This window comes from Drosophila subobscura, chromosome O (assembly GCF_008121235.1).
Source record: "Drosophila subobscura isolate 14011-0131.10 chromosome O, UCBerk_Dsub_1.0, whole genome shotgun sequence".
Lineage (NCBI taxonomy): Eukaryota > Metazoa > Arthropoda > Insecta > Diptera > Drosophilidae > Drosophila > Drosophila subobscura.
In genome coordinates this window covers 12,630,030-12,652,210 of record NC_048533.1, presented here as the reverse complement: position 1 = coordinate 12,652,210, position 22,181 = coordinate 12,630,030, and the positions used below count along the sequence as shown (strand labels likewise).

Sequence of the window (22,181 nt, the reverse complement as noted above, 5' to 3'; positions counted from 1 at the left end):
AGCAACAATTTATCAGAGGCACACAGAAATGTTTGCTGCCGTTGCTGCCGTTTGGATGCTGTTGTCGTTGTCGTTGTTGTTGCTGCTGCTGCTGCTGCTGCTGTTGCACCATTGACAGCGGGGGCAGCTGGCAGCTGCCAACAATGCGCTAATATTCAATATTGTAATTGCATGCACAAATCGTGGGCCCGAGACTCGCTGGCAACATGTTGCCAGGCAAACGCGACGGCTCCTTTGCCTGCTTTTCCCTCTCCTGTTGGCTGGCTGGCTGGCTGGAAAATTAATGAATGCTGGCAGGCAGGCAGCCAGCCTTCCTGCCTCATTGTATGGGGCCAGACCAGAACGGGGCATATCGACCGCTCGCTGTGTTAGACAAATCACAACAACAGCAGCAACAGCAGCAACAGCAGCAACATGTGGCTGCCACTGCCGTGCTGCTGGCCGTGTAAGATGCGTAAGCTTTTGTCTCGATTGTTGTCAATATAAATCGCCTTCAAGTTGCATTTTGATTTAACAAATTAATAATGAAAGGAGCACGGTAGCCGCCTGCCTGCCTTATTGATGATGCCACAGCGCACAGTTTCTACTGTGTAGATATATTTATAGATCTGTATATATGAATGTATTTATGACTGAACAAGTTCCTGGAAATCTCAGAATGACAAATGACAGCACATCCATGGCAGGGACTAGCCGGCAGAAGACTTCCGGCCCCGTTTCACCAGAAGCAGTCGGCAAGCTTTGAAGGAGCTTGTGGCATTCGCCATCTTGCCCAGATTGATGCAGCCAGCAACAGGCACAGGCACAGGCACAACAGGCAACATCAGCGACATTGATAGTGATTGAAGGACAGCTGTTCACACTAGGCGAAACTAGCTGAAACCGCGGCACGGCCTGGTCTGTGCTGCACTGGAATGGAGTGGAGCCCCGACCAGACCGGGCCAGGGAGAATGTCAAATTAGAATGCGAAACGTGTTGGCAGTGGGAATGTGTGGCTGCAGATACTCTGGACAATGGCTGTGGCGGCACCTTTTGGACCTCTGATGGTTGTGCCGGCAACACCTTTGGCTATGTGGCATGCAAAGCAGCAGTAACAGAAACAACAGCAACAAAAACCAACAAAAACCAACAGCAGAGTCCAGCCAACAGGCAAGAGTCAGTCAGAGAGTCGAGGCGAAGGAAGGCAAAATGTTGCTGGAGTGCAAATTAATTGAAGCATCGCAGCAATGTCAACGACAGTGGCAACATCACGTGTTGCATGTTTGCATTTTGGCGTAGGCAGAGAGTTTGGTTCTGGCTCTGGCATCGCATTCTTATAATTATGTCATTTAATTAAGCAGAGACAGTTCTTGCTGCCACGACTAATTAAAACATCGCGCCAGCAACAGCAGCAACAGCAAGAGCAGCAGCAACATCAAACATGTGCAAGGCAATGCGCAACGCGGGCGGTGGCAAGTTCGTACCCCATCTTCAGCTTCAGCTTCATCTTCATCTCCATGAATGAATGACCGGCCACTGTCAATGCATTCAGCAATCACACAAACTGCGCTTCAACTTTGCCGCTTTGCATCGTACGATGTAGGATGGAATGTTTCCTGGAATTTGGGTCATAATTAATGTGGCATGATTTGGCAGACGTTTTAATCAAACGCGAATTGCTGCGAACGCTGCCCAACGCCACCCAAAAACTAGATGGGCCCTCCGTGGGTAAGGGTAGCCGCTTGCCCATAGGGAATTTCATGGGCTTAGAGGCCACATCAATCATACGCAGCGGTGGCCCAGCTGTTCAATTGCAATACCATAACTCATTTTTATAGGCCATCCACTCAAAAGCACACACACTCCCGAACAGCTCCGCAATTCGTTGAAAACTTGCGCACCGGGATTAAGATTTGCAGTCGAGATTCTGTCCCGAGGTTCAGGCAGGCAGCAGGCACGCTATGGCTATGATTCTGACTGTGGCTCCTGCCCGGGCTGTGCCACAGCCCGTCCTGGCCTCGTGGTTGCATTCGGTAAATTACAACAACTATTACACACACACATACACACACAAGCAGCAGGCATCCCCCCTGGAGGGGAGGGCCGTGTGTGACTTGTCTTGACTAGGAGTAGTTGCGGTTGTAATATTCCTGTGTGCTTTTGCGCTTTTGGCCGTGTTGTAATTTCTTGGAAATTTTGCAGTTTTATGCCCGGCCACACGAAAATTTATGAGTGGCGAGCGCTTCAAGTGCAACACCTGGTAGCTGGTAACTGGCCAGGAGCAGCCAGTTTAAATCTAGACCTCGAGCTAGAGGAGGAGAAGGCTGAGAGTTAGAGAAGGAGTCTGAAGCCTGAAGTCTGTGGCTGAAGCTGCAGCACTTCTGAGAGACTTTTTTCAATGGGCCCGCATCTCATTTGATATCCTTTTGTGACTTGGTGCCACTGTGCGTGACATTTGCGTTAAGTGGTCCCCACAGCCGGCTTGTGGGAACATTCTGTCCGGCAAAAACTTTTCATTTGCCCGATTCTACTTGCCCGATAAGCGCACAAAAATAAATGCTGCTAACAACAAATGCACGACCGACACAATATGGGACCCCGCCCTGGCCACTGGTCACTCCTAACATTCGAATTTATTAATGGCTATATCTATATATCTATCTCTATCCTTCAGTTAGAGTGCAATGGCTATAGGTAGCTGTGCTTCTCTTTCATTCTTTTCGTTTGAACTGCACTCGCTCGGAAAATACTCGGGCAAGAATAAGTATTCAAATGTTTGGCAATTAACAATGTATTTTATGCTCGAACTTTAACAGCGAGGCCAACAGATTAAGGCTAACTAATTGGCCGTTCAAAAGGTTACAAGAGTGGGAAAATTAGTTGGCTAAAGAGTGCATTCCCAGAGAAAACTGAGGGAGAAAAAGGTGCTCCAAAGGTAACTTGGAAAATAAAAACAAGCAAAAAGAACATATTTTTCTCAGAGATAAAAGAGATTAAACTAAACTAATAAATAATTGTTTTTATCATTGAAACTTGAGCACGAGAAAATCCTCTAATCCTAAGTATTTTTAGTGCCCGTTTCAATTTCCATAGATGCAATTTCAAAGCGATAAATAAATTGCTTAAAATTGTATATTTAATTATATAATTCAATGCTCAAATAGCCAAGAAACCTGCCCAAAGTGCCTCTCATGTCAAATACCAAAAACAGCAAAAGACCCAGAGAAAAAAAAAAACACGAGCAAAACATAAACACAAAACAGCAACAACAAAAAAAAAATATAAAACGTGGGTCATATGTATATATTTTTCATCGAAAATGTTTGAGAAAAAAGGTAACAAAATGTTAGAAAATAAAACTGAAAAAGATGCAGATACAGGGACACATACACATGCGCAGATACAAAGATACAAATACACAGAGTCACGCGGCCGACAAAAGTTATTGCCAAAATGTTCGGCATGTTTGCTTTTGAAATTTAAATTTCACATTTGTTGTAGTCGCTGTCGCGTACGGGGCTGGCTCGTTGTTTTGGTTTTTATGACTTTGGCTAACATAAAAATCTCCGAGCCATTCCGCACCAGTATGTGTGTGTATTTGTGTCTGCGTGTGTGTGTGTGTGTGTTAGCCATTAAACTGCATTTGCTCAGCGGGCGTCTAAATTTGGTGGGGCGGGAAGAGCCCTAGTTGCTTAATTTGCCCACTAATGACAGCAACTAAAGTCCACCACTCATAATTGACAACTAAATTGGGATTTTGACAACTGGAAGTGCCCGCCCCAGGCATCACCGCCACCACTCCTAAGCCCTCACGAGATGTGACATTTGCAGACTAATGAATTTTAAAATCAACGCTCGCCACAGGTGCCCCGGTGCGGTGCGCAGCGTCGCGATGCTCGTTATGGATGCGAGTGCCACTGCCACTGCCACTGCCATTTCCACTGCCGATGCCCCAGAGTCCCCTCTCTTTGGACAGACAGACAAACTGTCTGTCAAATGTTGAGCGAACAGTGCGCGGGATTTGAATCCGAGAAGTTTTGAGTGCATGAATGAATTACAGAGGAGAGCCTGGGATCAGTGGATGGAATGGAATGGAATCAAATCAAGCATCAATAAAGTCGGCGTATGAATAACATGAATTAAACATAAATGCAAAAGGAATCGAGGGAGAGGCGAAGGGAGAGAGAGAGAGAGACAGAGGCAGCAGCAGCAGCAGCAGCCTCCCAAGCTGATTGATCACTTTGCCGTTTGCAGCCTTTCTTTGGCAGTGATCTTTCCTTCTTCGCCCGCTACACACATTCCTGATACGTATACAGAAATTTTAAATTAAAATTTTGCACACTCAAAGAGCAGGAAATAAATTCAGCGGCCAGGCGACCGAGCATTGATGCATGTCACGTTTGGGTGTTCGTTGCGTTTTACGTGGAACTGTCAAAATGCAAACCAAACCACACCAAACCCAGGGACCCCAAACAGACGAAAAGCCAAACCCCAGAGTCAGAGTCAGAGGCGAGCCAAATCTGCAGCCAGAAGCAGCAGCAGCAGCAGCAACAACAATGGGGACTTGCAATGCTAAGTGCCAAGTGAAAATGGTTTGGGCCATCAGCTGTCAAAACTGACAGCAGAGTCACAGTCTGCCTTTGGCCCAGACCCAAACGCGGCCACAGAGCCGCACTTGGATACAGCAGCAAGCAGTGCGGCGGCTCCGCAAATTGAAAATTAACTTAGCGGAACTGGAAACTTTTTTGGAGGCGTGTGAACCACACATACACCCAACAGAAGAATTAAAAAAAAGACCCAAAAATAATGTCGTCTGCCATTTGCTCTGTTTTGGTGGCGGCCGTCGCGCACCGCACTAATGAGCCCAGATCATTTTCTCTTTGGCCCCAGACACTAGTCCAACGAACAAATTTCAGGCAATTAGGAAAAACTGTACAGCCAAACAAATTTCCATTTTCACGAGATGATATTCTCAGGCGGGGGGCAAGCAGGGGAAGAAAAACAACCACAAATACAACACTCTGGCTGTAATAGAGACATAGACCATGCTGAGGGGGAAATTATGGAAGAAAACTGAAACTTTCATTTGGGTTTTATGTGCAGAACTTTACAGAATAAAAGAATAAATGGAAAGGGTTGTGGTGTGTGGGAAATACACGATTAATCGTACTCCATTCTGGAGCTTAAATTTCCTGGTTCTTTGGCTAAACATTGACCAATTGCTATCTGCAGAGTTTAACTCAATGCTTCGAGGATATCTAGGATACAATCTGGCTGCTAGTGAGTATCCACGATAGACCCCAGCGATTGCTGTGGGCCCCTCCCCCTCATTATTTATGGCGGCCAACCGGAAACGTTCACTCAGCAACACAAAAAAGGCGCGAAGCAATCGATTTGTGGGCGGTGGGCGGTGGGCGGTTACAGACGGCACCCATCAGACCCACCACCAACTCTGATCCACCCCGAGCTCCCCCCCCCCAGCAAAATACATTCATTAAAAACGCATTAGAAATGACATTAGAACAAATGTCCGAGCCACAACAGGCAAAAACAACGACAGAAAAAAGATGGAAGAAATTACTATTAAATAAAACATAAATCCAATCGAGGTGGAACCTTTTCCCCAAACCCACACCCAAACCCAAATCCCTTTCCCTGGGTACTTACTGTGCTGATGATAGCTCGGATAGTACCGCCGATGGTGTCCATTGCTCTCCAGCGCATAGAACGCACTCATATCGCTGGTATCCAGGCCGAGGCCCGAACCGGCGCCGCCCGCTCCTCCACCGAGGGCTGCTCCGACGCTGCTGCCCGCCGAGGAGGCGCCGCTGGACAGGCTGTGGTGGCTGTGGGCCAGGCTGCTGCCGGCGCTGCCCAGGCCGTTGGTGTGTGGGGAGACGCCGCCGCCATTGCTGCCGGATCCGGAGCCGCCGCCGCCTAAGCGCGGACTGTCGTACCAGCTGCGCGCGGCAGCCTCCGCTGTTGAGGTCATATCCATTTCGAGTATAATCTTGAAAGCTTTTCTGTGCTACTGTGGGGCGTATGGGAATTGGCTCCTCTCCTCTCGCTCCTCTCTAGCTTCGGGATGGGTGGGTGTGTGTGTGTGTTGTGTGTGCTGCAGTGGCAAGTAGCGCTCGGTTCTCAGCAACCACACATTTTCCTGTTCACGCGCCTAACCACACAGAACGCGCTGCAATTTCAGAAATTTTTGTACTTTAGAAACTGAAATTTTGTGGCTTTCCTTTCGAGGTGTCTGCGCTTGATAAGATTTTAACGGTAGCTGGCGTTATCAAGTAGGTGCCCCAACACTCTGCACTCCTTATCAGTCCCCGAACGCACTTCAACGCTTTACATTTTGTTTTTGTTTTTGTTTTTGTTCAATTGTTTTTATGGCTACTTTATGGGTACAGTTGCGGTGGCAGTTTGTGCTAGGATAACCGCAGGTTGATTTACGACTGCTCCACAGACTGCCACCGTAGGAAAATTCGAGTATTTTTGGCAGTCTCTGTTGCAGTTGCAATTGCAGTTGCAGCCTGCCCATTGATTGATGATCTTCCCTGCATCCCAGGGGATCTAATAAACATGTCCCTGGCACAATATTCTGCGATTGTCTTTCTCTACTGTCACAATGTTTACACTGTCATAAAGCCGAGACAATTGTGCCTGCCAGACAAAAGGATCTCACGGTGCATGTACCCGTATCCGTGGGATGTCAAAGACGGCGCCTGGGATTGTGCGTGGGAGTGCGGAGTACCGAGGCAGGTGTGTGCGCGAATGGCTCGGTGCGTGTGTGTGGGCCCAATTAGAGTTTCATCTGAGGTTTATCTCTTCCAGCTTGAATTAGTACGGGCATCTGTATGTTGTGTGCCCCCCCCGCCCCGCACTATCAGAGACTATCAGACAATCAGACAGACAAGTTCTATTGATTTAGACAGGTAGCCCCAGAGGTGCGACAACATTTTTGGGGGACATTTTTTCGGTGGTCTTATCAGCCATAGATAGTACGAGGAGTGTGTGCCGTGTGCCCCGTTTGTGTGTGCGTGTGTGTGTGTGTGCGTGTGTGCACTGCACTCGTTGATTTCTTTTAAAAAATAGATTATTATCAACAGGAGTTGTGCTATTTGCTTTCTTTGTTTGCTTTGGCTTCGAAAAATTAATAATACAACCCATGGGTTGGACCCGACTTCTTCTATCTTTAAGGTACGTATTCCAGATGCCTATCGCTCGATTGACAATTGCGCTACAGAAATATGATAAGGCAACATAATTTGTTACCTCAACGCATGGCCCTTCCCTGCACATCTCCCTCCGAGCCTCTGGGGAGGCAGAAAGACAAACAGGTCTCTTCTCCCCTGTACTTCTCCTATCCAACAATTTTTGATTTGCTTTCTGCGTGGCAGCGTTGAAACTCAATCAATTTATCTATCTATCAGCAGAAGCAGCAGCAGCACCAGCGATACGGGGAAAGAGAAGCAAACACTTTTCATTAAATGTCTTCAAAAATATTTGATTGTTGTTGCTGCTGTTGGTGTTGGTGTTGGTGTTGCTTTTGTTGGTTAGTTGATAGCAATAAATTGATAAGCCAGTTGCCAGATTTTTCAATGCCTGTGTCAGCCAGTATGCCAGTATTTGGGGCTATGTATGGGTCCCTTGTGCCACTGATGATTGCTCGATAAGGCGCTCCGCTGAACCGTTAAAATCTCATCAATTGTTGGGGAAAACTTTTGTTGTATTTTTTGATAGGATTATTTTGGGTTATTCCTTCATTTTAATCTTACATTTTAGCACATTTATTAGTCACACTGTTTCGGTCGTTTTGATTTGTTTCTCTGTTTTGGGGGCTCTTTCAGTTGTATCTCTGTTTTGGGAGTAGTTGTATCTCCGTGTTTGGGGATCTCGTATTTGTATCTCTGTTTTGTTTTGCTTTTGCTATTGGCAACACTTTACTTTCTTGGCCCTGGCTCAGATTGGGTGTATTTGCCGACGCGTTTTGAGCTTTCTTCTGGGCTTTGCTTTTGTTTCTTTTTGTTAGTTTCACGGAAAAACACCGCCGCCGACGTAAAACCAACGCGAACGGGGAACGGCACGATACGCTACGGGTACGGTAAACGGTAAACGAACGGAACGGCGAACGAGACGGGCGAACACGATAGCGCTTCAGTTATATTTGCTGTGCTGTATGTTGCATCGAACACGTCAACGGTCGTCGTCCAACTGAACAGGCACGAGCGCGAAACAGGAAAGACAAGCGCGTTCGCGTTCAGCCACTCACACAGCTACACTCAGAGGCGCACACAAGCACACACACGCTCGCTCGTTGTATCTGAGGGAGAAGCAACTCGTCTGACGAGGGCCGGACTTCGGTGCGTGTGTCGCTGTGTGCGCGTTTGGCACATACAAGATGGTCGCACCGTCAAGCAGTGCTGTGTGCGGTGCAAGCAGGATGGCTATACCGAGCTGAGTGCGCAATATGCTTGTCACTCTTTCGCCTGGTGAGCGGGGCGTGTTTTTTTGGCCGTGTCGTGTGTGAGAGCAGCCAGCAGCAGGTAACCGGTTCGGTTCGGTTCGTTCGGGCTGCAGTTGCATGTCCGTTGGTTTGTTTGTTTGTGCAGCAGCAGCAGCAGCACAGCTCCATGATGTTGTTCGTGTTGTTGTTGCTGTTCGTCATGCTCGAGTGCATCGTTCAATAATCTCTTTGCGGCACGCCTCTCTGCACTTGGCATGGTGCCTCGGCAGCGTTTTGGTTGTCTGTTCGACGACGCTCTGCCTGCTCCTGCTCTACACTCTGCCCCTCTCCCACTCCCACTGCCCTGCCCTGTCCTGTCCTGGCCTCCCATTCGGATGTTCGGCTGCTCTGCTGCCGCCTTTGCCCGGCTGTCAAACAGTGACAACAATCATCGATCGTTCCGTTTGTGATTATGTGGTTTATTTATGGGCTTTAACATGTGTGCAGATTTGTCTGACGATTTTTGAGTTATATGAATGCGTGCGGAGTGTCTCTCTCTCGCTCTTTTCAAGAGGGAGACAGACATAGAAAGAGAGCGAGAGAGATGTAGAGTGAGATATGTCTGAAGCTGGCACATAAAACGAAATTTGCATAAATTAGCAGCTGGAAATTAAGCAAACTACAGAATTATGCCTATCCCATGCTTATTTGTATGCTTCCAACCCCAACCCAATTCCCACCCCCTGCACAACCTTCACCTCCATCCAGGCAGCAGCATCTTTTGGCTGGCGAAAACAAAACAGAACACTCAAAGTATAGTTTCCGCGTATCTAGATACAAATTATTAATATTGAGCTCGTTTATTTTGCTGGCAAGTTGGCTCCTCCGGGCTGCCTCTGGTACATGGTACATCTGCTGCGCATAAACAGCTCACACACACACACACACACACACACAGCCACAGTTTGTGGAGGTGAAAGCTGCGGTCCTAAAGCATTGAAACTGGTCCTTCTTCTGAAGTTGAGGAAGGAATTCTCTAACTGAAATTTTTGCTTCAATTTTATTGCCACAATGAATTTTAATTCAATGTCTTTAAATTCTCCAAAATTCATTTACAGATAAATGAAGTTTTTGTCATTAAAGAAGTGAACTTTCGACCTTTAGAATTCATGATGATTTCAGTTATTTTTCCAAGTGTACGTGAGAAACTTTTTGTTGGCTTTTTTCTGGTTCATCGCATTGATTTTCGCTTCAAAGCTGAAAAACTTTTCGGCGCAAAAGGGTTAAGTGCTGCCGCTGCACCTGTAAAGTGGCACAAGGATGCTGGCTGCTTGGTGTGGCACGGGGTAGAGGGCCGGGGGCTTGCACAGGAAGACAGCTGCACACTGAAAACTTTCCCAGGCTGACTTAATTTTACATGAATATTTTTGTACGTATTTTGGGGGCTTAAGCTCTCGCTTTTGAAGGCACTTCATAAGTTCATATGCTCGAAGCTGCGTATCTCCGCATCTAACGAGAACTGCCTGGGTTTTATGGCCAAAATGAACCGTTTGTCAAAGCCTCTGGGGCGACTACCTAGGCAGCAGCAACAACAACGGCAGAAGCAGTTTATGTATGTAAATACTCACAGCCGTAGATAGCGCGCTCGATAGTTACAGATACATATTTTGAGATAAAGATACACACCAAAAAAAAGTGGCTGCCAAAAAAAAAAAAAAAAAGAAAAAACAAAACCTGTAACCAAAATCAGATCAACAAACGGTGCGAACACCAAACACGAGCGACGAATCAAAACAGCAACAACAACTAGAAACAACAACAGCCAGAGACAACGACCAGAGACAACAAACAACAACCACAAACACTGCTGAGTGGTGTCGGTGTCAGGCAGAACAACGCAAACAAGAGCTCGCAATAATCTGCCAGACGATCTACAAAAGGATTCCCAGAGAGTAAGCCATCGCAGATCTTCGATGGGATGGATCTCGGGCATCTGTTCCATCGCTGTCCACAGATTAGATAAACGCCTGCACTATATGTAGATATCATCAGAGATCTGGCAAAAAAAACTCTGGCAAACTCTTCCCCCCACTTCCAGGCCATAAAAATCTCAATGGGTTGTAAGCCAGGCGATAAGATTGGGCCAGTCAGGTCTATAAGAATGGGCCTAGTCACGTCTACTTAGGGGTATCAGAATTGATGAATTGCCACGTCTTGGTGTCAAGCACTAAACACTTGGCTGATAGCCCCACGTCATCTTCAATTGGTCTAGGAAGTTGTAGCAGCTCCGAAATACATTTCCAGCGATAGCAGACTAAAATGGGACTGGCATTCCATATAAAATAAATTTATTATATGGAGCAGAATCAGTGCTTAATTTATGGCTTCCTAGTACATGAAATACAATATATTGGGGTGTCTCAATGGATCAGCGTGCCAGCGAAATGTGAATGAATAAATGAGTATAAATAATTGTAGGATTGGTATTTCCCAAGAGAAATCGAAATGAAAGAAAAGTTGATAAGGAAATGTGTGCCACGTTCAGATATCTAAATTGTTTTAATTGAATTTTGTATTTGTTTTTGTCTCATATCTTTCAAGGAAGTTCAAATGATGAGAGTTCTTCCTTGAACATTTGCTTTAAATGCAGTTAAAGTTAAATAAACTTTGAGCGAAAGCTATCCATTATATTCATTTAATTCTTTAAAATTTTGCCAAGCAGAACTTTATGTTGGATTATTTGTCAACTTTCCTTTCAACTTGAGAGCCATTATCTGAGCACCTGTAACCCTTCCCCCTTTTGCCGTTCGGCACCCATGCTCGCACACACACATGTGTGCACGATTCTTGTGACTTTTACTTCGAATGCATATTTTTCCAGCACGTGCGCAGCTTTTCCGGCTCCGTCCGACATTCAATGTGAAGCCTCAAGTGGAAAGCCGTCAAGCAGAGACGCAGAGGAGCAGAGAGAGAGAATGAGACGCACGAGGTGGAAGAGTGACATGGAGCTGGAGACCAGACATGGCTATCGTCATGCCCAAGCCATAGACCATGTGTGCACCGTCTGTGTCTGCGTCTGCGTCAGTGTCTGTTCCCCCCCCACTACACTCCCTCGAATACCCCTAAAAAGCTGACGCACGTTGCGTGTAATTCCGATTTTAATCGCATAAAAATGTTTTGTTTATATGTATAATTTAGTTTTAACAATTTACGTTAACCTTTTGTTACCATTTTTAATTTGCTCAGCGGTGCTGAGGTTGTGTGCTCCACCATGTACTTGTTTGTGGTTGTATTCCATAAGCAGCAACAATTAAATGCTCCATAAAATTGGTTTAAATACGCGTTCAGTTTGTCTCTCTGTGGGCACTCGTCTGGGTATGTGGCATATCTGTATCGCAGCACATACAGATGTATGAATGTTTCTGTGTGCCCCTTGGTCTTCTATGCATATAGACAGTTATTATTACTGAGCTCACTTTATTGCTGCTTGCCTCTTTTATAATTATTGTCATGCGATAGAAATCAGCGACATTTTTACAGCATTTAAACAAAGCATAAATTCTGATTTAGTTCGAAAAGTGTCGCCTCGCCGGGCCTTTCCTATGTGGCAGAATGCGTGTGTGTTGGAGTGCTTAAATATTGCATAAACATGGTTAAATAGAACAGCAGTGGCATCATCAGTAACAGCCACTGGCACAACCATTTATAAATACAATAAAAATGCTATTTAAATTGCCACATGTAATTAGAAAATCCCTCTCTCCTTCACTCACCAGTCTCTCCGGTAAACATATTTTATAGAGGCCGTAAAATCATGGAAACGAGAACTTCAGAACACATTAACTAGAACATTTTAATGATTGGATTACAGGGATTGATTCAAGTGTTTAAGATTGATTGATTGGCATAAAGAAAGCTGCTAAATGTGATAAAGTTTAGACATATTTATATTAACATTTATTGCATATTTTACTTGATATTTGTATCCATCTGTTGGTACATGACTTTCACCAAAATTTCATAAATATTCAACTATTCCTTCATACATTCTTGACTTTATTTAGATACAAAATCTATTAACATCGAAGTATAATCACAGACAGCTACAACTAGTTATATTTATCTATCTACGTACATCTCCATCTGGATGTTAATACCGCCCTAAGGCTCTTTCCGCTGAATCCAAATCCCTGGCTGCTCGTCTGTCATCAACATTCTCTATTTATGTATCACCCTTGGCAATAATCGCCAAACATTTCGCCCTCTCTCCGGCGTTATCCTCAGACTGTGTGCGACCATCTCTACACATAACTCCCTGCTGCCCTCTCTGACATGGCTGGCTTCTTGGTCTTCCATGTTGCTGTTGATTTTGTTATAGGCTGAGTATATAATTTAATAACTATAACAACAAAGCGACAACACAACGGCGAGCACAGGAACAACAATGTTGCAGCCGGGGCACAGTTCATATGTCATGTGCCAGTTTTTTGACTGCAATGCAGCGCCCGTTCCTCTTCCATGTCCAACGACCATGTCCCTGACTCCCAGTACCCCCCTAGCCGTCTCGTCTGTCTCTCTATCCCTGCCCACAACCAATCCTGGCCATGCGTTCTAATTTCATAATAAACTTGGCTGCCAGCCCCAGTCCTGGCCTCAGTCCCAGTCCCAGTCCCAATCCCAGTCCTAAACTCCATCCCGAAGCGTACGACGGCAACTAAAATTGGCTGGATCCAAAACCGCAACGGGTGTAAATTTCATGTCGCCCCGCTCCGCCTTTCAGCCCCTCCAGCCCTGCTGTGGCAGTGCACCGCCAATGGCGGCACATCCTGTGCAGCTCGTAAGCACCTCATGCGCCAGGCTATAAATGTAAATTGCCTAAATGGGCAAAAGCTCGAGCATACGTTGGCCAGGACATGGATACTGCCAGGATGGGTTAAAGCAAGGCACAACAGGAGGTGGGCCTGGGCCTGGGCCTGGTCAGCACTTGCATCGTAAATGAAATCAGTTGGTGCGCGAATCCTGCATGGGTCAATTATGCAAATGTCCTCCACTCGCACATGAGTGTATCTGTGTGTCCTGACTGCATTTGTATGCTCGTTGTTGCTCCTGGTCAAAAGTAGCAGCAGGAGCGGGAGTCAGAGCGGGAGCCCGAACTGTATGGCGAAAGTGATTTGTTGCCTGGCAGTGTAAATCTGTTTTCATATTAAGTATTTTAGCGGCAAATTAAGTTGGACAGAGGCAGGTCCTGGCTCTCAGTTGGCTCTCCCAGAACCGCAAATACATATGCGGATATGTACTCCAAAATATGTGCGATTGCCCGATGAAATGTAATGCCCAAGAATGAAACTTTCACTCAGAGGAAGGCACACAAAGGCTAGGGCCCAGAGACAGAGAAAAAAGAGAGAGAGAGAGAGAGAGCTTTCCATTTCGGCTGGGCAAATGGCAACCCCCAGAATGTTGCAGTTTAGCAGTCAAACAAATGCCCGGGCACGTATGCGAGGGGAGGCAAAAACAGAGAGGACGCGCAGTGCCACAAACAAAAGATCTGTCTAGGTTTTTGGGTGCTGGAGTTTGCCGACTCATATATTTAAAGCACGTTTGCAGCAGGGCCGAATTCGGTAGCCACTTTGGGGCCTTCGACGCTGTGGGGCTCCTTTATGTTACAGGATATGAATGCTCATTTTAGGCCAAAGGATTGGTGGTTTCACCGCCACACCATTCGCTTGGTTTCTGGTACCCTTTTGGCCGCTCCTCGGCCACCTCCTTTGTTTGCCCATCGTCTGGGCCGTGGGGTTTTTACTTTTCTGCCAATTCATGGAGCCTTGTCTGTGCTGTCTTGTCCTTCGTCCTTCGCCCCTCGTCCCTTGTCCGGCCTTTGTCCTGGCCAATACGCTTGGCAAATAGCTGGTCGAGCGCTCTTCCAACCCGGACTACCCACTGCCACTGCCCCGCCTCATACATATGCATGCGAGTTTTCCGCTTTTCCATGGCTTGTCTGGCCGTCAGGATGTCGGCTTCCGCTTCACGTTTGTGCTTGTGTTCGTGTATGTCCTGCTCCTGAAAGCTTGGCTAAGCACCTGAGCAAACTTATTGTTAGCCTGCGCATTGTGTTCGATCGGACGAACGACGACGACCCAAAAGCCGCGTCAAGGTTAGCTCCAGTTCCCTTCTGCCTGCTGCCTGCTGCCTTCTGGCTTCTGGCTGCTTGAAAATTACGATGTGTCTGCCAGGATAATTTTACGATTTCCTAGCACAAGGGGAGAATCCTCTGGGCCATTAGGCAATCAGGCTATTCGGCACGTCACAAGCACTGCAACAAGGCGATCCCGGGGATATCTTTTCAACACCTACAAACAAACCGAAACAGATGAGACACCATCTTTCTGATGAACGCTCACGATTCAGATACGCATCCAGATTCGGGCTTGCAAATTACTTAAAAACAAAACTCTCAGCCAGAGCAAAATCTCAACTGATGGTCGTCCGTCCACTCGAGGAGATGCGACGCTCTCGATAAGGACGATAAGCGCTTACGCATTTCGCTTTAGAGATCTGATCTGATCCCAAACAGAGGCAGTGGTGAGGCGGAGGGCTCTGGAACAGGGGTTGGGTCAGGGACCACGTAGGGCCGGAACAACAATAGCGAAAAAACAAAAACCAAACCAGCCTCTGCCTCTGCCTCACTCTCTCTCTCTCTCTGTGTGTCTCTTGGTTCTCGTTTTTTGCGATTGCTCTGATCAGATAGGCGATCGTGTGCGACGGGGCGTGCGGGAATCGTATGTACTCGGAGTATGGCAAAGGAAAGGGGATGGAGATGGTAGAGATGGTAATGCTGATGGTGGTGCTGCTTTAGGGGCAGGCGGAGAACGGGTCTCTGTCTCACTCTCTCTCTCTCTGTCAGCGGCAAAGTAATTTGATGTCATATTGTGTCACACACTCTGGCCCAAAACGGCGAAAGATGCTTTAAGATAGCGAAGAGAGAGATGGAACTCTGATTTCAGAGTTGATCACTCTCCTTTCACTCAGAGTCTCCTTTTCTGAGTGTGCTACATGTCGGTGAGCCTGTCTGATCATCGGAAAGCATCCTTGTTAGCCGCCATCTGTTTGCTTTATTCCGTGTTTTGTTTATATCATAATTGTAGGCGTTGATTTGGTCGGGGTTTGGGTCTTGCACTGGTTCTGGGTCTCCTTCGGGGCATCCTTTATAAGGCACTCGGCTGATGTACTCGTTGGAAACCCGAGACAGCCAATGAGTGGCATAACCAGAGCCCCGACGACTTATGTCAATCTTTGATGGAAGAAAGAGTTTGTCGGTCTTAAAGATATTTAAGAACCAAAGCTTAAGCAGTGGTTTATGATTCATACTTAACGGATGAGTGGTCTCTGGTATCTAGAAGGTGATTTGAACAATCGCAAATACTTTTAGATGGCTAAATGTACTCATTGGACCCCCAACCTTGATTGGTAGATAGAAATAAATGCTTATAGATAACCAAACACGCAATCTTTATATTGACAGATACTTCTAATACTCAAATAATATTCTTTTATAGATTGATTTGACTACGTTGTGGATTAGTTTGTGGGAATAATTGTTTGGGAAATACTATTTTTTGCCACTCCATGATTTACGCTCTCTTGGAGTTCACACTTCAGATTTGCAATTTCTTGCTCGATTAAATGGGGCATCGTGGTTAACTTTCCAGTAGATCCACAGCCACTAAACACGATTATTTTTACACTGTATGTCGTACCCGCATATCTCTTCCAATTTTCCACTGATTCATTCGCTGATTCAGGATCAACTTGCACTTACCTTTCTTTCTTCTCAGACTGGCATTACGATAATGCATTCATGGATTTGTTTTCTTCGTTTTTTGTTTATTTTTTATAGATTTTCCTCTCGCACGCGTTCATTTTCATGGCATTTGCTGCTGCTCCTGGTGTGGTTTTTGTTGTTGTTGCTACGTCTGCGGCGCTTCTTTAATGGTTAATGGTTAATGGTCAGTCTCGGGGTCTCCTCCGACTCTCTGGTTTACGAGCTCTCGTCACTTTACGATTATTTGCTGGTCGCTGGTTTCTGTTGTGTTTTGGTCTTGCGTGGCGCATACAAATGATTTGATTTGGTTAAGATTTTCGGTGAACTCCCCTGCCCCCTGCTCGCCACTCCTCTTCGCTTCAGAGAGCACTGCTCTACTCTGCTTTTAAGCATGATTTTGGAGTTACTTCATTTGTCACTTTTGTTGCTGGGTTTCTTGCTTGGTTTTTTTTTATGGCTTTTCCTGAGAATTTGCCACAGCAGCCAGCCAGCACTGACTCGTCCATCGTCTGCGTCGGCTATTGACTTTGATTTTTATGGCTCTGGCCTGGCTTTTGCCTAATTTCACTCCACTGGCCACTGACCAACAGCCACAGAGAGAGAGAGAGAGAGCCTCCGCCCCCGCCCCAGCAGCCACTACCGAAGACTTTCTTTAACCGTATTTGATTTACCTTTACCTGCAACCGACTGATTGCCGTACTTGTTAATGAGAATGAGTTTATTTTAAGTAGTCCAACCAGCGAGCCAACCACATTCCATCTGCGGTTCGGCTCAGTTCGGTTCGGTTCGATTCGATTTGTATCTGAAAGTGCCTTTTAGACTGTGATTAGTTTTAATGGATAGTTTTATTGGCATTTGAGAATCCTGCACTAAATTGAAACGAATCAACACTCGATCAACGAAATTAAATTGGTGTTTTAATGAGGGACCCCAAAGTTTTGATAAATGTCCACCGCCCCTCCTCCCCCCGAGCCCTTTAAATGTAAATGGAAAACTATTGACACACCATAAGCGGCCATTTTGCCCTGCTGAATAGTTTTCTCAACTTTTTCGTAAATGAAGCAATTAGCAGAGGGGTGAGGTGTCGGGCAAAAGGGTGATGAAAGGTCAACAAAAAGTAACAAAAAGCTGTGAAAAATGGATTGATACAAACATTTTCCGCAAGGCCATCGGAAAGTAAACACAACAAAGGTTTATTTATTATGTATTCATGCATATTTATTTACATTTGTCTGTGTGTGTGTGTATGCTGCATACGTGTAGCCTTGTCCTTTTGTGTGCGTGTGCGTTAGAGTGTTCCTGTTGGTACCCGCCAAAAATGTCATAACGGCCAAATGTTAGCCCGCATAAAAACGAGCACAAAAAAATTATCATCCCATGCAAATATATTCCGGAATACAAATTGAAGGAAGAAAGCAGTGGGCCGCGCAGTTCCCCTGTGTCGTGTGAAGTTGGCCAATTGCGGAGAAAGTAAAATGTATTTATTTAAGTGGCAAGTTGCTGAGTCGCCTCGAGACTCCAAGATCAGGTGGCACTTTTGTTGGTATTTTATTTCTGCCCGAGTCTTAGTGGAATCTCCGTAGGTATTAATACCTAGTAGGTCGTCCAACAATCTATTGCATATCCTTTCTAAACCCTATGTAATCTTTTGTTTAAAGCATCAAGTTCTGCATCTCCTAAAATAAAATCCCAATCTAATTCCACGCAAGAGAAACCAAGCTTCGTTGCCCATCTACCAGCATTAGAAGCCTAAGCAAGACTTTTTACCCCTTTTTCTTGGCTAAACCAAAAAGGTGTCACACACACACACACCCATGCGCAGCACCCTCATATATGTTTGTGTGTGTGTTTTGTGTGCAATGCAAATATTTTTGACGTTCACTGAACTTTTGCAGGAGAGAAAAAGAAAATTATGCAAGCTTCCCATCCCCATGTCTGCCCGCCTGCTGCATATGTGTGAAAGTGTGCGTGAGAATCTGCATCTGTGTCTGCATCTGTGTGTGTGACAGCTGTGTGACAAAAATTATGGCAAACAACAAAAGCCAAGCCAGACGGCAGCGGGCCAAACTTTTCTCGCAACGCAACGAAATGCGAAAAAACGAGGAAGAGAAATAACACAGAACACAAAAAAAAAACTATTTTTCTTGACAACAACGAACATCTGCAACAACAGTTGCCGCTGCCGCTGCTGCTGCTGCTGCTACTGCTGGCAGCACACACACACACACACACAGATACGATACAGATGCAGAGACAGCCACAGATGCAGATGCTCACGCACACTCACTGCGCACTCGCAGTGGCCAATGAGAGAGTCAATGGAGTGTCAAACAGAAACGCCGCCCAAATCAAAAATGGCGAGCTCTCAACACGCTATGGTCGTCTCGCTCTGGCTGCCAGCAGTCCAGCCCTCGCCAAGCAAGCAGTTCAAGCAGTGCTGAATGGAGTGTGACTGCTGGCTGGCCTGGCCTGGCCTGGCCTTTCTGGTTCTTTCTGGTCATCGAACATATCCTTCGGGTGCTGCAATCCTTTCGCTTGGTATTTGATTTCAATTTCAATTGCGGCGCATCCTTTTGACGTTCGTTATCAGGGCAGAGGGAGGAGAACCTGTCGCTTTTGTTTGCCATGATAATTGCATTTGTATGAGCAGATCTCTCCATTCCCTCCGCAGCCTCGCTCCTTTGTCATTTATCAAAAAACACTTTTTGTCGCTTTCTTTTGGCTGAACTTTGCCCGACAAAGCGTGCAGCGCATGCAGATTAACATTTTACCTGCAGCAGTTTGGGGGCGTGCGACAAGGACAAGGAGTGTGGCAATCAGCCAGAGTTGTCACCGAGCTGTGGCTGATTGAAATGCTGTTTGTTTTATAAGCTGGCGCCTTCCATTATGATTGCTCGCTCATTCACAGAAAGCCACAAAAAGCGAAACAATGCAAAAATTTTAATGAAAATTGTCGCTTGACTTCATTTTAACTGTTTCTGTTTCTGCTTCACGTGTATGGGTCCCATTTGATAACAAAAGGGAGCCCAGAATCAGTGTCAGTGGCAGTGGCATTGGCAGCCACAATATGCTGATGGCCTCACAGTAATCATTACCAGTTATTCGATTAAATTTCGTATATAAATTTGTAGCAAATTTAAATCAAATGATGCTGCATCTTTAAATTTATTGCAATAATATTCAGCGGCATATCCTGAGTTGCAAATATAATCTCTCCTATACAATACACTGCAACAAAATCTGATGAAAAGCAAGCAGTTTTGGGCAGTTCTTAGATCGTTTTCTTATTAAGGGAACTGTGATAAAATTGACTAAAATACAGATTGTGGTTTACACCTTTTCCAACTTTATAAGCAACATTTGAAGTGCCTTTTCTTGCTGTGTAATAATTTTAATAATTGTGTTAAAATATTAAATTGACAACAATTGCCAGGGACGGCCGCAAAAGCCGCAAAAAGTGGCCAGGCCAGAGATATTGTGGGTCCGATAAGAGCTCGAATCTCAGAGCAATCCAACACAATCCCAAAAGCAACCCTCGCCTGCAGCCAGCAACCCCCAAACAGAAGGATATACTCGTTTATACACACATACATACATATAGGATGAGGAAGAGGGAGCGCTGGTAGCTGGTATTAAGGCCTGACAAATCCTGCTCAGCCTCAGCCTGAGCTCCCCTCCTGGCTTTGGCAATCTCAAATTCTCATTCTCATATCGACGATTGCATCGTTCTATTAAATTACCAAAAGGCAAACGGCAAACGTGTGCGTGGGCGGGGGATGGATTGTGCTGGTGGCAGTGCCAGGGCTAAAGTGGGTGGTGGCTCGGCGCTGAGGGGGGAATTGCCTGGTCCACAATTGAGATAAGATTGTCCGGGCCGAGATACAAGATATGTCATGTATCTCGCACACGAGAGAGAGCCAACGAATCAAAACCAAATTACATCAAATTCTCATCCTTGTCGAAGTCGCTTTGGCAGTAGGGCTGGCAGGCAGGCAGGCTGGTTGGCTGGCAAATAATTATAAAAGTCACAGGAGACAGGCAGCCAGATCGAAGATAGAACATGCATTGATAGATTGAGATGGCAACAGACACATGTGCACTAAGAAAAACAAATAAATAAAAAAGTGAAAGAAGATTACAACAGAAGGAAGAGATTTCACATCAATATAACCTGCAGCATATATTTGGCCTTTTAGTTAAATAATTGTCTACTGTAAAGACTTGTTTATAAATCCCTCATTTTGTGCACTTGCTTTGGATCTCTATTTCAATATACAACACTCGAATTTTACGCTCTCCTTTGGCTTTACATTTCCCGCAGTGTATGCAGCAGTGTATGCAGCAGTGGATGCAGCTTCGATAGCGGAGGCCACGTGTGACTAATAGAAATTTGCATGCGCAATTATTTGAACAAACCGCAGCAATTACACGGCAACGGCAACACGCCGCAGCACCAGCACCAGCACCAGCACCAACACCCGAGACACCAACAACCAACAACAATTGCCAGACAAGCTAATTAGAAAAGAAGTATATACGGAGAGATAGTCAGCGGCAGTGCAAGTTGGGGGGAGGGACGGGCACACAGCAGGAGGATGATGGGATGATGCTTCCGCCTCGTTCTCTCTGTTGATGCGAGAGCGCAGCGAATCGATTTGGGCATTTTATTGCCCATAGAGAGCGCTGCGCTGAGCTGCGCTGCGTTGGTCCTGCCACCAATTTGTGCCTCGTTAAGGGTTTGTGCAGCCGCATCCCGCCCCATCCCCACAGCACTGGCACTGGTGTTGTGATTTGTTGTGACAGTTTGGCTAGGAAAATGTTGTTATGCAAAAATGAGGCGCATAATTTTATTGCAATTTTTATGATCGAGCAGCGGCCAGTGCTGTGCGGACTACGGACTGTGAGAACGTTTTCCTTCAACCTGATTTCGTTTTAATTGTGAGAAAAACTTTGCTGACTCTTAATCTCCCACAATTACAGCGGAGTTCGCTCCCTTAACGAAAATTATGATAATTTCATTTAAAGGGAATCCTTTTGCTTCCTCTGGAGGCTGCATTCATTTCTGTTCAGACAATGGGGAAAAATGTCTGCACCTGACATGGCCTGGGCACCAGACAAAAGGGCATGGAATTTCGTGAAAAGCGCTTTTCATGTTTGACAAAATGCAATGACAACAAACGAAATAAAAATGGGAATCCTTGCACTGATTTCGGGCACTTAAACAGCCACGACAGGCACAACAAACAGCAAACAATTTCGGTCTGAGTTTATTTTTTCTTTTCCCCTCTGACACAAACACACCAGAGGAACGCGGAGGGGGTGGGGAATTGATGAAAAACTGTCACATCATGGAGGAGAGGAGGAGAGGAGGAGGAGGAGGTTTCGGTCTGTTTTCTCTCTCTCGTGTTGCATTTGCACCGGCTTTGATGTTGCGTATCCCATTGTCCCCGAGCCCAGCCCCTGCTCCTGCTCCTGCCCTGCCTCTGTTGTTCTCGAGAGTTGGGTTACGACCAAACCTCCTCTGTGCTCAGGTTATAGCCGATTGTTATGCCAAAACACTCGACATAGTTTCCCCGAGTGCACGAGAGGGAACGGGATCCCCCTCCATGCGTTGGCAGTCAACACCTGAAAGAGTAAAACCTGCCTGCTCCTCCCTCGGCTGGTGTTCAAGTACAGTTTTGGCACAGGCGGGAATCTTCTTCTATCTTACCGCTCCACCCACTCCCCGTTGGCCCAACTCCCTTGCCACACACAGATATGTGTGTACATCTCTGAAAGCCATAAATTCTTCAAACACCAGAGCAGAGCAGATCCTAAAGCACCCACCCAGCACACCCACACCCACAACCTACGCCCCTTAGCTGCCTCGGCAATACAACAAAAACAATAAAACGTGGCAAGGCACATCCTGCTTCCATCCTGCCAGCACCCAACAAA

General features: G+C 46.0%; 1 protein-coding gene across 2 annotated transcripts in view; it reads right to left on the bottom strand.

The window, feature by feature from the left end:
• Window positions 1-8,182, bottom strand: part of LOC117897544 (GATA-binding factor C) — a 35,796-nt gene extending 27,614 nt beyond the window's left edge. For both annotated transcript variants that reach the window (XM_034806469.1, XM_034806470.1), the window contains exons 1-2: window positions 7,758-8,182; window positions 5,647-6,169 (exon numbers count right to left, since the gene is read on the bottom strand). In XM_034806469.1, coding sequence (XP_034662360.1) covers window positions 5,647-5,977 — 331 coding nt within the window. In that variant the 5' untranslated portion in view covers window positions 5,978-6,169; window positions 7,758-8,182. The remainder of the gene's footprint in view (window positions 1-5,646; window positions 6,170-7,757) is intronic.
• Window positions 8,183-22,181: the final 13,999 nt, after the last annotated feature.